The sequence below is a fragment of the Lepidochelys olivacea genome (assembly GCF_965140295.1).
Source record: "Lepidochelys olivacea isolate rLepOli2 genome assembly, chromosome: 7".
Classification (NCBI taxonomy): Eukaryota; Metazoa; Chordata; order Testudines; family Cheloniidae; genus Lepidochelys; species Lepidochelys olivacea.
Window position 1 is genome coordinate 13,491,814 of NC_140417.1, and position 16,834 is coordinate 13,508,647.

The window sequence follows — 16,834 nt, forward strand, 5'->3', positions numbered from 1 at the left end:
TTAGCCTATTTATGTACACGTACTGTCCCCCATCCAGCTAATGGCTCTCTGAACAGATCCATAGAGATTCTTCCTACTTCTTAGCTGGGGAAATGTATTCCTGTGCCAAGGGTCCATGAAAGGCCTATGCCTTATTTAAGTCCCTCTAGAGCAACATTTTGAGAGCTTAATGGAGCATAAGGTACACACAGGACTTGCCTGAGCTGTTTCCCCAGGGCTGATTTTCAGCTATTAAGTGGCAGAAAGAATCTGTAGGGATCTGTTCATAGAACCTCTTGCTATATGAGTGAGACCATACATGCATAAACATGAGGATCATGCTTCTGTGCCTGAGGTCTTTTCTAACATCTAGCAACAGCAAATGGCCTCTAGGGACAGAAACTGCTGTTGAGGATTACCATGCCACTGGGGAATCCCAGCCATGACCCCTTTCCTCTGGCCGTACTCTTCTTCCTGCTATAGCTGGGAGGAGGAATGGCATTACAAGAAGCCTATATTTCAGGTCTATGGCATCTGAAAATCACCTTTACTTCCCTGCACGAGTTATGCCGCATTTGGAGACAGGCTGTCCACAGTGCAGCTGGAAATGGCAACACCACAAGGGAAGTCCTGGCTCTGTGTATTTGGTTTATATTTACATTTTAACGATTCAACATGTCTCACTATTTTTTTTAAACAGAATATAAAGACAGTTCCAGGAAGATATATTTTATTCTCTGCTGATTGGATGGGAGGGATTTTTGACCTTGGAAAGTGGAGATGATGTTGCTATGGAAACTAGTAATTCTGCTGCCACTCCTGAGCTGCAACACAGGTAAAATGGCCCATTATTACTGTTTGTGATTGATAAATATGTCTGCATCGTAATTCCTTTTTTTAAAAGAGAGGCAATTACCAACACTAGCAGTACTTATTCTCATGAACCAGTGAGTAAGCAGCTTTTCTTTAGGAAATCCTTTATTGTTCAGCAATACACACTGCTGACTTTGAACCAGAAAAAAAAAAAAAAAACATGTTTGAAGTGCTACAAGAAAGCAAGATATTGGGCATCAACATACTTCTAAGCTGTGCCATTCAAAAAGGAAAAATAGAAAGTTATATATCATGAGAAATGTGTGACTATCTTCCAATTTTCAGAGGATTGTCTGTTAACTGAAGTTTTCACTCAATGTGCATCCCAAAATGTGAAAATTAGCATGCCTATTTCTGATGTTTTTGGTCCATTAACCAAACAATTTGCATCTTCTTTTCTGCAGTTTATTTGGATTGTCTACGTTAAGGGCCCAATCTTTCTCCCGACAAAGTCAACCCCTAAATTTGCATTGACTTTTAAAGGTTTTAAAGCAATTGGTCTATTTGTCAAATATTTATGATGTAATTATATTAATTATAGCAACCTCAAATGATGCTTAAATTAATTATATCATGCATGAATCAGCAGCTGTATTTGACCTGAAGAATGAACAGAAGATAATGTAGTATGCAGCCTGAGGTAGCATTTTAAAATAAAATTAAAATGTAACCAGGTCATATTTGATCTAATAGACTCTAGGTATAATCTAGAATTTTAGTATTTCAGTAATATAGATCTTGCCATTAGATGAATGCTTAACAGCAGCTGCGTCAATGACAAATAGCCACGTATTAAGCATTTTAAAGACTGTTTGTTTCCTTGGCAACCTGGATTCCAGTATATCAATTAAAATAATTACATTCTGTTATTATCTCTGCTTTAATTCTGGACCAAGTCCTCTGCCTGTTGCACAGTCTGCGTACTCACAGACCCATCATCCCTGCCCTTGTCCTCAGCCTCTCCCCATATTCAAAACACCCTGGAATGCACTAAGACACTCAGTATATGCTGTGTGAACACTGCCTTCCCTCTCCCTCATGAGCTCTGGAAGCTCAGTTCCAGTCAGGGATCAGATGAGGGGGCAAACAGATGTACTGATCCTCTCCAAAGCTCTGCCCACAAATCAAGCTGTGACTGTTCCTGGGCATACCCAGGGTTATGAGGCATTGGACTACACCTGCTCTTAGCATGAAGAAGTCTTGGCTGTGCCTTCCAGGGGTCAGCTCCCCAAACTCCACTAGTCACAGGCAACACAAGCACTCCACACTATGCCTGCTCTCTCTCTCTCTCTCTCTCTTTCTCTCTCTAGATTAGCGATAGGCACACTTCAACCCCCGAGCCCACCAAATGACTCCCCGGAGTGCCCAGCCCCTGTTCTACTAGACCTTCATTCATAGTTTCTCTGCGTCCAAAGAAGCAGGACACTCGGCTTACTAGTTTCTCCTCAGATTGCCACTCTGTTTGGCACACAGTACTTCAATATGTTTATAGTGAAAACAAGTAAAAGTCTTTTAAACAAAGTATAGAGATTCGAGTGATAGGAAGTCGAAGTATTGGAAAAAAATCTTTACATATAAAATAAAACCATAGCACACATTCTAGAACCTAGACTTACTTATCTAGATACTGTCATGTCTTATACAGCAATGCTTGCCCAAAGTCCTTTTAATGTTTTTCAGCCAAGCTTAGTTGTGATCTTCCATTCATGAGACAAGTCACACTGGCAGCTTGCCTCCTTACTGAAAGACCCGTGGTGTCTCTTTGCACCCCCAGACATACCAGAACAGTGCATTATCCTTCATAAGCAGGACACCCCCTACTGATTGTTTTTCCCCTGTATACTCCTTTCTTATAGATTTTTCAATCTCTTAATCAGCATCTGGCTCAGTATTCAAATAAGCGCACAATACACAATGGCCAGACAGAGGGATAAAAGTCTTTTACCCACAGCCTGAAAGGAGCCTGTCTCATACATGTCACCTCCTAGTTACCTGCCTTAAGAACATAATTTTCAGTATAGACACATAACTCCTTAAATACTATCCATCCTCACGTTTAGCAATATCATCATGAAAAGTGGGCTACTTCCTCTCGGTAGAAGCTTCACATGCCACTGTTTAGTGGATTATTATGCTTATATCCAACCTAAGGGATCCCTGTAAAGTCCTATGCACCCCCATGCCGGTTGGCATCAAGAAGTCCCTGGATCACACAAGCCTCCACCTACTTGAGATGCCACTGACACCAGATTTACAGAGTTTTATTATAGCATTGTCCCTCTTCTTCCTTGCCTTCTTTTGTCAACAGTGAAGTAGTTAACAGTGCTGACATTTGAACCATCATCATTAGGCTTCAGAATCTTCACCCATTTGAGATGAATTTCACACCTATCAAAGCTATTGATTCAGGTTGCCTGGAGACTCACACAGACATCACTACATCATTATACACTCAGTTCTTAATCTGCATCAGTGGATATACTCATTTTATTACTATTTCAAGATGTTTATTATCCTGCATGACTGATTTATGTTCTAACTATTCCCTTTCCTAGTGTTTATCAATATTTATTTTAAAAGGTGTGCATGATTTTGTAATTATGTAAACTTATTTTCATATTCTTGTGCAAACATTGTCTTTTAAAAGGAGCTCAGTATGCCGGACATTTTTGAGTTAAGGGATCCAAAAAGTGTACTGTTACACTGGAATATTCAGTTTTGTGAAGACTATTATAATATAGATGAAAGACTTGAAAACAATAGAAAAATGATGTCCAAGAAAGATAGCATTCAAAAAAGTCTCATATAATCGTGTTATTAGTAAATCAGGTACATAATACAGCAATCTTGGCTTGATCCTACTACAATTTATATGAATGGCAAAATTACCATTGACTTAAATGAGAGTAGAACCAATTTGACCAAGTATATGAATGTTCATATTCTCAGCTAATATAAATCGGCATAGCTCCATTGACTTCAATGCGGATTTATACCAGCTGAGGATCTGGCCTGAAATCTCCATAGTGGCCATAATCAATCCCACTGTAAAAAGACAAAACTTCTTTGATTTCTTAAAAGCACGGAGTTACACTGGTGTGGAACTGGTATAAGGGGAGTTAAGTATCGGAACCAATAAGTCTACAAATAATATCTTAATTAAATTAACTGCATGCAAGACAAATATATATGTGTGTGTGTATATATATTCCTGAGAACCACAGATCTTACATGCAGCAACAAATATTCCTTCCATTTCTCATTTTTCACAGACTATGTTTATGTGGCTCAACAAGGTTTTTTTTTTGAATAAATAAAATAGTAACAATAATGTATGCATGCACAGAGGCACAGTGAAGGAACAGATTGGGCTTTTCTTTTCTTCTTCTGCTTCTTCTTCTTCTTCAATAACCCACTGCTATTTCAATGAGATAATCAGATCTCCACATATCACCAGAGGCAAGGAGGAGGATGAAGATAAACTCAGTGATCATTATTTTAAATTCTGTATATTTGTTATAAGGATGCCTAGTGGCTGTCTCTTTCCCATTCTTGCTGAAATGCAAATGTCACTTGGTATTAATATGTTGAGGGAGAAAATCCAACTTCAGGAATAAGGACTTGGACAGAATGTTAAAAAGCTGATCATAATAGAGCAGTGGACATTCTATTTGTGAAGGAGAAGCATTCTTTTTTCTCACCATCTCTCAATCTTTACCCTATCTGCTCTGTCACTTCCAGCCCTTATTCTGCAAGGATAACGGCAAGTCATCTCAGAAATTAGAGGAAGGATGTCCTTGTGGGTTAGGCACTATGCCGAGGCTCAAAATCGGGTTCAGTTCCCAGTTCTGCCACAGACTTCCCATGTGATCTTGGACAAGTCACTTAATCTCCCTGTGCTTCAGTTCCCCATTTATAAATAGGGAAAATAATATTCTCTGTTCCCATTTTTTTTTCTGTCTTTTCTCTTTAGCTTCTAAGCTCAGTGAAGTAGAAACTCCGTGTGTGTGTGTGTGTGTGTGTGTGTGTGTGGTGCCTAATACATTGGGGCCCCAACCCCTGCTGGGGCTACTGGGCACCACTGAAATACAAGTAACAATGATATTATTAATATAAAAGAAAAAATATTGAAAGCAGCTCAGCGACTCTCCCATCCCTTTTCTCCCTCCCACTTTAGGCTGCGGGCGGGGGGGGGGGGAATAACCCTACTCTGAGATTGGGTCTTGAGGGAGGGGACACAGAAGTCCCACATGTTCTGCACTCCCTCCCAAAAGCAGCTCAAAATGATGTTAGATGGGAAGTAGAAACAGACCTGCCAGGGACTGCCTGTTGAGCAGTGAAAGGAGAGGGGAACTGTACGCTCTAGTCTGGTTTTCACAGTAGCCAGTCTGCTGTTTCATTCCCAAACTCCCCCTTGAGTTCTCTGCCATTTGGGAATAAGTGTGGGGTGGGGCGGGTTACCTTTGCTGCTAAGGTCGCCACCCAAAGTTGCCGATTCCGTGGGTGCTCCAGGGCTGGAATCCCTACAGAAAAAACAGTAGTGGGTGCTCATCATCCACTGGCAGCCCTGCGGATCAGTTCCTCCCGCTTCCCCCAGCGCCTACTGCCCACCATGATCAGATGTTCAGCAGTGAGCAGGGGGTGCTGGGTGGGAGGGGCGGAGCAGGGGCAGGAAGAGGTGGGGGAGGAGGGCGGGAAGAGGCAGGATGGGAAGAGGCAGGGCAGGGGTGGGGGCTTGGGGAAGGAGTGAAGTGGAGGCCTGGGGAGGAGTAGGGGTCAAGTACCGCAGGGGAACTCAGAAAGTCAGCACCTTTGTTGCCACCTATTGTTTCTGGATTTAAAGATGCTTTTTTTTTGCTCTCCCCTCTCCACCAAGAACCCTTCACCCTTACCTGCCCCCAAGACTCTGGGACATGAGCTCTCCCCTACCAGATTTCTTGCAGCTGCTGGTCTTCAAGGAAGAAACTGCAGTCTCTTTCTAAGATAGTTACTGCTTCTGCAGCTGGCCTGTGCCCTGCTGACACATGGACTCACTTTGTCAGGGTGTAAAAAGAAAGAAAGAAAGAAAGAAAGAAAGAAAGAAAGAAAGAAAGAAAGAAAGAAAGAAAGAAAGAAAGAAAGAAGATTGTGAGTTGGGATGCACCTAAACATCCAAAATTAATCACACACATTATATATACTGAAGACCAAGACTGGCTAGACCTTCCTTTCACATTCAGTGGGAGATGTAGTTGTGTCTTCTGTGGCTGGATTTTGAAACCATTTAAGCTGGGAGAGAAATTCCCTGACGTAAAATGCTCCAGTATTCTTTTAGGTTGTAGCATGATGAATATGGAAGACATTACATCCCAGGCTCTGCCCACAGTCTCTTATAGTTTTATTTTTACCATAACAGCACCTTTAAGAATGGAACAACAGACCATATATTAAGACAAGTGACATCTTGTCCAGTCCAGAAATGTAGAGGCCTATCTGAACATACAATGACACTTGGATGGCCACCGAGGAGTCAGAGTTCTGATGATCAGGCACCTCTCTGAAGAGATGGAGGTTCTCATGACCTGGGGAAATACTGACCATGAGAGTCTTCTGAAAATGAGTTCAAAGCAATAGAATATGGGTTAGTTGGTGATGGGACATCATTCTCAGAAGCATTAGTTGTGATATTTAAAGGAGGGCCTCTCCCTCCACCTTTTGGTGTATGATGGGATGTCAGTCTGCATTCTGACACCAGTTGAGGTGCCTGTAATTTGGAGGCATTTCTTAAGATGGTGAAGCCTCTTTTCCCAATGCTCAGAGCATGCAATGAAGGCTGGTGTAGAGTGGGAGAGATGAGGCAATGCACCTTCCTCCTCCTCTTCAAGAATACCCAGAGGGATCTTTCCCTGCAGTGCAAAGATTGCTGTTGTGGCTGATCTTGAGGTGGGCAATACAAGGGAGGGAGAAGGCTCCCACACAAGTTCTAGCCACAGTCTGTCCCTCAGTGAACAGCAGCACATGCATTCAAACATAAACAAGAGTCTAAATCTTTTTTCCATTGACCAGAAAAATACTGTTGTCCACAAAGCCGTAGAGCAGAAGAAGCACCAGCTGGCAGAAGAAATCTTCTCTGTGGTGCATAGCAGATAGGGAATTAAAAATAACCATTCCTAACAGATTGTACCCTTAAGGCTGTTAATGTAAATGTGTTGGTGACTGCCAGCTTTGCAGAAATCATTCAAGGGAGGTACCTATCACACAGGTTTTCCATGTAATGCCTAAAAGTAGTCTTACATAAAGAATGAGCCATTATTAAATACAGGAAACATTTTGCTCTCAATAACACTCTGATGGTGTTTGCACAAAATTTGACCCACGCTCCTTACTCTTAGGAGTGATAGCTAATGCTAAAATGCTGTTTGTTTCCCTCTGTCTCTTTAGAAGAACTGTGGTGTGTTGTTATTACAGGGGCACAAAACACAGGAAATCAAGCTGGTCTCTGGTTTCCTTCCCCAGGGCACACCCTAGCCCAGGCTCAGATACTATTGTGACAAGGAACATAGAAGTAGACTGATCAATAAGAATGTTTTATTGACAATCCATTTCAACAGAGGCTCATTGGTTAGGGTTTTCAAAACCAATCAGCACTGACCTATCTTGAGTTCCAGGGAATTCAATGGAAGTTTTACCATTAACTTCAAATTTGACTGATGCTGAACACTTTTGAAAATCCCATACATTCCATTTTGAAATTGCAGAGATATCAACGTTGCTTTTTAAATTAAAAAAAACAAAACAACTAGAACAATGAAATATGGTGTCTTCACTTATCCCAAACACAATATAGCACATCAAACCGACCTGTTAAACACAAGGAACAAGAAGTCCTTTAAAATCATGTAACAATATTACAATCAGTATCGTGAATAATCTTTGCTCACAGTTCATTTCCAAGAAAACCATCGACTCTATTCTGAATTCCCTGTAGTGTACAAACATATGGTGCAAAAGAGGTTAGAGCACAGATGCTTCTTTGAGGATCAATTCACTTTCAGGTTTTAGGTTGCATTGATTTACATGTCAGGAAGATTTTATTTACAGTTTTTAATGTTAAGTTAGGCTTACTAGAATGCATAGAAGTCATTACTTGAGGTATCTGTTCAGCTGGAGGTTACCATATGTGGGCAATATATAACTCCAAGTGTATAGCCTGAAAATCCTACCACCTAGTGCTTTAAAGAATTGTTATTTCAAAATCTCTTCAATGCGTTACTTTGTTAGACAATATATTCTCTCTAGTCAGTTTTTGTATAGTGTTTTTCTATTTTAAATCAAGTAATTTTATCTTTGCCTATGAGGCTTAACTCTAGAAAATAACATTCTTTTGGTACTTTAGAAATAATTTAGTGTTTTCATTTTGGTATGTAGTAGGTTCAAAGAAAATTCAATTGCACTTCATTATCTCTGCCAAGAAGCAGAGAATTGTAGTTGATTAAGGATTTAAAATATTTTTGAGCATTTTTCTATTGCTTAAAGTGGTAAAATAAATGTTAAAAAATCAAATCTGAGAAGGTAATATGAAAATGTGTAGGTAACAAGAGTGAATAAATCAGACCCAACCACTGTTTTCAAATGTAAATTTGTTCTAATTTCCTATAATCACAGAATGATGGAAAGTCTATGAAGTCACCTCGTCCAGTCTACTGTACCATCTAGGATTTTTCTCTGATCTAATGGACTTGATTCACTTTATTTATATGTAAACTCCTCTAAAGATAAGACTGCAGCCACCTCACCAGTTAGGGCTTTCAATTTTTCAGTTCACTTAACTATTAAGAAACGGTTTCTAGCATCTCATCTAAATATATCCTGGTCTGGCTTTCAAGCCTTACTCATTGATCCTTCCCTTCCCTTTGTCTTATCTGATTGAGTCTTTGGCTTTGTAAACCTCTGCTAAAATGAGAACTAGTTCCCAGATGCAAAATTCAGAGCTGGATTTTGAATCCCTCCAGAGTTTGGGCTGGTGTTCAGATTTGGATTTCTGTTCAGCACATTCCAAAAATGAAGACTCAACTATAAATATGGATTGAGACTGAATTTCAGATTCAACCTCTCCTCCTATCCCCCAAAGTCTAAAGGAGTTGCGGAGTCACATTATTAGTTCCAGGCTATTTCTAACGTCTTGTCTACATAGAGAACTTAGTCCGCAGTGAGCTAGTGTGTGAATTTAAAGTGCACTAGCTACTCTGCAGTAATTCCTTGTGTAGACACTCTTACGGCACATTAAGAGTATGTCTACACTACAAAATTAGGTCGATATTATAGAAGTCAATTTTTAGAAATCTATTTTAGACAGTCGATTGCATATGTCCACACTAAGCACATTAATTTGGCGGAGTGCATCCTCACTGCCATGGCTAGCATCGACTTACGGAGCGGTGAACTGTGGGTAGCTATCTCACAGTTCCCACAGTCTCTGCCACCCATTGGAATTCTGGGTAAAGCTCCCAATGCCTGATGGGGCTAAAACATTATCACGGGTGGTTTTGGTTACATGTTGTCAGTCTCCCCTCCCTCCCTGAAAGCAACGGCAGACAATCATTTTGTGCCTTTTTTCCATGTGGACTCCATACTGCTTTCAGCAGACGGTGCAGTAGGACTGCTAAATGTCATCATCCACCACTTCCGCTGCAACTCTGCTCTGCTGCTATTGTCTCAATAGCAAATTTCTCCATGTTGTCTGTCATGGGCTCCCGGGTATGCGTGTTCTTCCTTGGGAAATGTGCATGGTGCTAACCGTCATCCTCCACCGCTTCAACTCTGCTCTCCTGCTCTCATGAATCCACCTCGCAGGTCCTCTGGTTGTTCTCTATAAATATCTATTCTTGTGGCATCCATCGTCAGCCACTGCTTCCGCTGCAACTCTGCTCTCTTGCAGACGCCATACCACAGCAAGCATGGAGCCTGCTCAGATCACCGTGGCAGTTATGAGCATTGTAAACACCTGTGCATTATCCTGCAGTATGTGCAGAAACAGAACCTGCAAAAGCAGGTGAGGAGGCGATGGCAGCACGGTGACAAGAGTGATGAGGTCATGGACGCAGACTTCTCTCAAAGTACAGTATCTGGAGTACTGTGTCCAGTTTTGGGCCCCGCACTACAAGAAGGATGTGGATAAATTGGAGAGAGTCCAGCAAAGGGCAACAAAAATGATTAGGGGTCTGGAACACATGACTTATGAGGAGAGGCTGAGGGAACTGGGATTGTTTAGTCTGCAGAAGAGAAGAATGAGGGGGGATTTGATAGCTGCTTTCAACTACCTGAGAGGTGGTTCCAAAGAGGACAGAACAAGGAGTAATGGTCTCAAGTTGCAGTGGGGGAGGTTTAGGTTGGATATTAGGAAAAACTTTTTCACTAGGAGAGTGGTGAAACACTGGAATGCGTGACCTAGGGAGGTGGTGGAATCTCCTTCCTTAGAAGTTTTTAAGGTCAGGCTTGACAAAGCCCTGCTGGGATGATTTAATTGGGGATTGGTCTTGCTTTGAGTAGGGGGTTGGACTAGATGACCTCCTGAGGTCCCTTCCAACCCTGATATTCTATGATTCTATGATACAGGCCCCAGCATTTGGACATCCTGGTGGCAATGGGGTAGGGTCATGCCATGGAATGCCGATTCTGGGCCCAGGAAACAAGCACAAACTGGTGGGACCACATAGTGTTGCAGGTCTTGGATGATTCCCAGTGTCTGGGAAACTTTCACATGCGTAAGGGCACTTTCATGGAACTTTGTGACTTGCTTTCCCCTGCCCTGAAGCACAAGAATACCAAGATGAGAGCAGCCCTCACAGTTCACAAGTAAGTGGCGATAAGCTCTGGAAGCTTGCAACACCAGACGACTACTGGTCAGTCGGGAATCAATTTGGAGTGAGCAAATCTACTGTGGGGGCTGCTGTGATCCAAGTAGCCAATGCAATCACTGAGCTGCTGCTATCAAGAGTAGTGACTCTCGGAAATGTGCAGGTCAAAGTGGACAGCTTTGCTGCAATGGGATTTCCTGACTGATGGGGCGATAGACGGAATGCATATCCCTATCCTGGGACCGGACCATGGGGTACTTTTCAATGGTGCTGCAAGCACTGGCGGATCACAAGGGACGTTTCACCAACATCAACATGGGATGGCTGGGAAAGGTACATGATGCTCGCATCTTCAGGAACACTGGTCTGTTTGAACAGCTGCAGGAAGGGACTTACTTTCCAGACTGGAAAATAACTGTTGGGGATGTTGAAATGCCTATAGTTATCCTTGGGGACCCAGTCTATCCCTTAATACCATGGCTCATGAAACCATTCACGGGCCTCCTGGACACGAGTAAGGAGCTGTTCAACTATAGGCTGAGCAACTGCAGAATGGTAGTAGAATGTGCCTTTGGATGTTTAAAAGCGTGCTGGTGCAGTTTACTGACTCGGTTGGACCTCAGCAAAACCAATATTCCTATTGTTATTGTTGCTTGCTGTGTGCTCCACAATATCTGTCAGAGTAAGTGGGAAGACGTTTATGGTAGGGTGGGAAGTGGAGGCAAATTGCCTGGCCTCTGCTTACATGCAGCCAGACACGAGGGCGGTTAGAATAGCACAGCAGGGCTCGCTGCGCATCAGAGAAGCCGTGAAAACCAGTTTCACGGCTGACCAGGCTACGGTGTGACAGTTCTGTTTGTTTCTCCTCGATGAAAACCCGCTCCCTTGGTTCACTCTACTTCCCTGTAAACCAACAGCCCTCCCCCCTTCAATCACCGCTTGCAGAGGCAATAAAGTCATTGTTGTTTCAAAATTCTCTATTAATTCATCACACAAATAGGGGGATAACTGCCAAGGTAGCCCGGGAGGGGTGGGGGAGAAGGAAAACATCAGGTTGGGTGGTGGATGAGGGGAGGAGGGAAGGACAAGGTCACACTGCACTTCAAAACTTATTGAATGCCAGCCTTCTGTTGCTTGGGCAGTCCTCTGGGGTGGAGTGGTTGGGTGCCCGGAGGCCCCCCCAACCATGTTCTTGGGCGTCTGGGTGAGGAGGCTATGGAACTTGGGGAGGAGGGTTGGCAGTTACACAGGGGCTGCAGCGGCGGTCTGTGCTCCTGCTGCCTTTCCTGCAGCTCCATCAGATGCTGGAGCATATCAGTTTGATCCCCCAGGAGCCTCAGCATTCCATCCTGCCTCCTCTCATCACTCTACTGCCACCTCTCCTCTTGCTCCTGCAACCTCTCATCTTGGTCATCCCTCCTGTCCTCACGTTCATTCTCTGCTTTCCTGGACTCTGCCATTGTTTGTCTCCACATGTTCTGTTGAGCTCTTTCAGTACAGGAGGACTGCATGAGCTCAGAGAACATTTCATCGCGATTACTTTTTTTTTGCCTTCTTATCTGCGCTAGTCTCTGGGACGGAGATGATGGGAGAGCGTTGAAACATTTTCAGCTGCAGGAGGAAAAAAGGGAGACTAGTATTTAAAGAGACACATTTTAGAGAACAATGGGTAGACTCTTTCACAGTGAACCAAGCTGTTAACATTATATTCCATGTGTGGTTTCGGTACAAGGTCGCATTTTGCCTCTGACATTGAAGGCCTACCAGTTTGGTGTGCGAGATCACACATGCAGGGCCGGGGAACAGAATTTGGCTTGTAGGCAGCCATATTAAGCCACAGTCTTTTGGCTTCTTCAACCTTCATAACATGTGGGAATGGTTTCAAACAGCAGCACCATCCTTTCCCATACCAAGCACCCATGGGGTTGGCCATTTAGAAGAAGGGGTTGTTATTTTCAGGTTAACGTGCAGCACAAACCCAACTAACACCCCACCACCACCCAATTCTCTGGGATGATCACTTCACCCCTCCTCCCACCGCATGACTAGTAGCAGGGAAGATCCCTGCCAGTCAAATGTGAACAGCTCAGCGTGAGCCCCCACCCGCCCACCCCACCACAGGGCTAAAAGCGGGGTTGATTTCTTTTCAGCCACAGGCAAACAGCCCAGCAGGATTGGCCACCTCTGAATGTCCCCTTAATAATGTCCCTGGAGGATTTCCGCTCCACATTCTGCCAGTACCAGCAAAGCATGGTCAAAGATTCAGAGTCTGTTTCTGATATCTCTTCCACTATTTTAATGAAAAGAAACTCTACTGAGGTCAGTAATATTGCATTTGTGTAAAAGTAATGTGAGATCTGAAAAGAATCTAAGACCACTGCTTCCCTATTGGTCTGTCTGTTTCTTGTTTCATGTTTAATTTGTAAGCTCTCTGGGGCAAGTTCCATCTTTTTGTTCTGCTGGCACAATGTGTTCTTGGTCAAAGACCAAGACCTCTAGATGCTATGATAATACAAATAATCATCATCAATGGTGATGATAGATAGTAAGATAAAATGAGTTCATGTGAACTCTCAGGAGTTGATTTTCAAATGTATAAATCTCAGATAATTGAAAACATTTTTTCTTGAAATGTTAAAAGGGATTAGCTTACCTAATAAGGGAACTTGTAGACCAAATCTGATGTATATTCTCATAGACAATAGAGCTACGCTCACTGACACCAGCTGTGGATATGGCCCAATATCTCTTTCCAAAACTAAAAGGACAATAGCTACTACTTTTCAGTGAGTCATTAAACACACAAACAAGCAAAAACCCTCCATTTTTGGAGAAGCTTGAAAATAAAATTTCTTTAGTTGTTATTGATTAGCTACTTCCTTTTCATTTAACACATATTAAGTTGGTTGGGATTTGCATGTTTCTTGTAAAGCAGAAATTAACATGAGCATTTCTTTGAATTCCTTATGATTGCATCTACCAGTACATCTATAAAAGAAGGTTTGTTAGCAAATGCTGGCTAACACAGTCACTGTGTTTATGGACTCAAGAAAGCTATTTTTCCCCCTTCAATTTCTTGGTAACAAAAGGATTTTTTAAACTATTTTCATTGTTACTGTTGTGTTTACTGCTGGAATTTATCTGAATACTGAAAGCCCTCAAGAGCTAACAGTTTAATTTGGACACATGAAGTAAAATTCAGACACAGATGATCATGTGTAGATTGGAGAGGAAATCTATTTGGGGAGCTGGGCATTTTTAAACTATCTGGAACACCGACTCCCTATTGCCACCAAAATCATTGCTTGTTGGTTTGTGTGTGCATGAAGCCAACCATGAGTCAGAGCAAGACCCTTATCTATATATTGAGAACAGAATCATGTTAGATTGGGACTGCTGTGGAGAGCCAGGTGTAGGGGGCTGCATTAAAGAGAGTGTGGAGATCTGAAAAGCAGACAGACATATAGCTTAGTTGGAGTTTTATTGACTATCTGAATAGTGAAGATATGATCAATAAAACTCACACTAAGCTACATATCCTCCTTCGATTGTCCCAATAGCCTGATGCTCCATGCAGTCTGCTCGATGCAACACCTGAGATGGAGTCCTGGAGGCGATCTTTCTTCTTTAGTTTTTCTGAAGTCTTTGTCAGAAAATGGAGGAGGTAACCTCAGGAAATTACAGGGGCATGCTTGGGCCAACACTGCTTTTAAAATGAACACTAAGTAGTGGTAAGCTCCCCTCTGTGCCTTCCACTCTATAGCTTTGTCAGGAGATAAAACCAGTGGCAGCATGATTCCCGAAGGGGACTCTCAAACTAGTGCAGAAGTCCATACTTCCTTGCTCATCTTCTGATTCTACCTGAAAAGAGGGCTACGTAATCGGCTTCATCCAGGCCCACAAACCCTGGTGCTATGAGGGGAATATAAAGAGAAAACTCATGGCCTGGACAATCCATTTCCTTCCTGTGTATTTTACCACAGGAAGGTCCACTGCAGTGCTTAGTTACTAATCACTATGCCTTTACTGTTATATAGCCACATTGCTTTTGTTCTTGTATCAATCCTATTCCACTTTGACACAAATAGCTTGTGTTATAAAACTTAATACCACCTTATTTTGCCCCTTTGTCTGATGTGAAAATATGCTATATTGTTCTTCCCTGCTTACAGTCCAATTATTTAATTCCCTAATAGACACGCTTATCATTGTTAGTGAATCTCTGTTATACTGTCATTATTATTAATATGTTGTGGCAATTGAATCGGCATTAGTATATTAGTCTGTTAAATCATTTCTGCTATTTAATTAAGTGACTATGTGTTATACTATTGAACTCAAAAATACATGCTCTTGCTTTTCAGCTTGCTATAATTAGGTGAAGGTCATTCATTTCTATTTACATAAACCAGTTCTTTTAATCCAGTGAGTCCCCTCTGAGTGATACCATAATGTGTGTTGCCTTGAATAGATGAGAAAAGAATCCAGTGGATGAAGCTGTTTATTCAATGACAGATTCACCTTCCACTTGGGTCATGGAGATTGCTGGACTCACCATAACTGGTGGAGTCCATTGATATTAGTAAGGTCTTTGTGTGTTTGAAAGAATGGGGAGGTATGTGAGGTCAGGGTGCAATGATTACCACAGGGCTCCACCAAAGATTGTCTCACACAGCAACCATGCCTGAGGAGGCTGCAGTACCAGTTGTCGAGTGGCTGCACTGAAATTCTGTCCCTTGGGAGAGAGATTTTTATCTGTCATGCCTGCTGTGAATCTTCCCAAAAATAAAGACCGTTTATCCAGCCTGTGTGCTGGGGACATCATGTTCCCCACCTAGTGTCTTCATCTCCAATTTGCCTTATTTTTTAATTGATACATATTTACTTCTGCTCCTGATCAACCAGAGGACATACAATAGGTATGTCTGTAAGATGCCATTAGTGTAAATTATTTCTGACACTGGTATTGATTGTGTGGTTATTTATTTGGGTATAACTCTGAAAAACTGCATATTTGCTCTTACTGATATGACATTGGTAAATTCTGTATATTGTGTTAACATTTTGTGCAGCATTTTGAAAATATAAAGTGCTGTTTATGTTCAATTGTTTTATGGACATTGGTTTTAAAAAGTATCACCATAAAGAAAATATTTTTGAATCAATATGCTGAGCCTAATTTGTAGTCTTTGTAAATGAGTATGTTATGTTGTAGAACTGCTTATTATAATGCCTGACATATGTACATACACAACAATACAAGTGTGTATTTGTTAGTGGCATAACTATGTAAAAAGGCTGAGATCTGTGTCTTTTTTAGTTTATTTAATTGGATTTCTGTCTTAAAAAACAAATCAAATGAACAGAACCTCACGTTATATCAAAAGGCACTCCTGATATAGAATGGAAAACACAATATCATTGGAATGACAAAGCAAAAATAGTTTAAAGTTGCTACACATCTTCCTCCCCAACTCAACAATACCTCATCTAACTGCTAATCAGCAGATCAATATGCTTAAAATTGCCACTCCCCACCACACCATTTCACCAGTTAGAAACACCACCCACAGCTGCCTTACTCCTCTATCAATGCCTAATCAAATAGGTAGGTTTTGAAGATGTTCAAATGATCACCAGATTCAGGCTCTTTTGAACTGAGAGGGGAAGAAGGGAAAGAACACTCTAAAGAATGATGAGGAAAATCTCAGGGCATAAGACAAAGGTAAAGAAATTTGAAGGTGGGCTGCCAGAACCCCTGGTGCAGGTCAGATCAAGTATCATGGAGAGTGTTGATAAGTTCATCTACCTAGGTTGCATGTAGAATTTGAATGGGTGCACCAAACCAGACGTTCTTCAACAAATAGGTCTCACTGCCGTCTGCATGAAGTCCCTGTCTCACTTATGGATGCAAAAACATCTGGCTTAGGATCTATCAAACCTGTCTACAATCTGAATTACTAAATGGATCAGAAACATGGATTGTTTAACATGGATCATTTGCAGGCAGACCTGGAGCAGCTAGAGGCACTCCATATGCTCTGTCAGTGCCAAATCCTGAGCATAAAGCAGTTTGACTTTGTGCAAAATGTCCTGACCTTCCTCCAAACATTCTTTATATTCAAAAGCAGTGTTGGCTGCTCTTC

At 41.9% G+C, this 16,834-nt stretch overlaps 1 protein-coding gene across 1 annotated transcript in view; it reads left to right on the plus strand.

Annotated features, from left to right (window-relative positions):
- LOC311523895 (contactin-6-like) overlaps positions 1–16,834 on the plus strand; it is a 233,856-nt gene that overhangs the window by 43,465 nt on the left and 173,557 nt on the right. The window contains exon 3 of the mRNA XM_084634421.1: positions 680–814. Coding sequence (XP_084490547.1) covers positions 760–814 — 55 coding nt within the window. The 5' untranslated portion in view covers positions 680–759. The remainder of the gene's footprint in view (positions 1–679; positions 815–16,834) is intronic.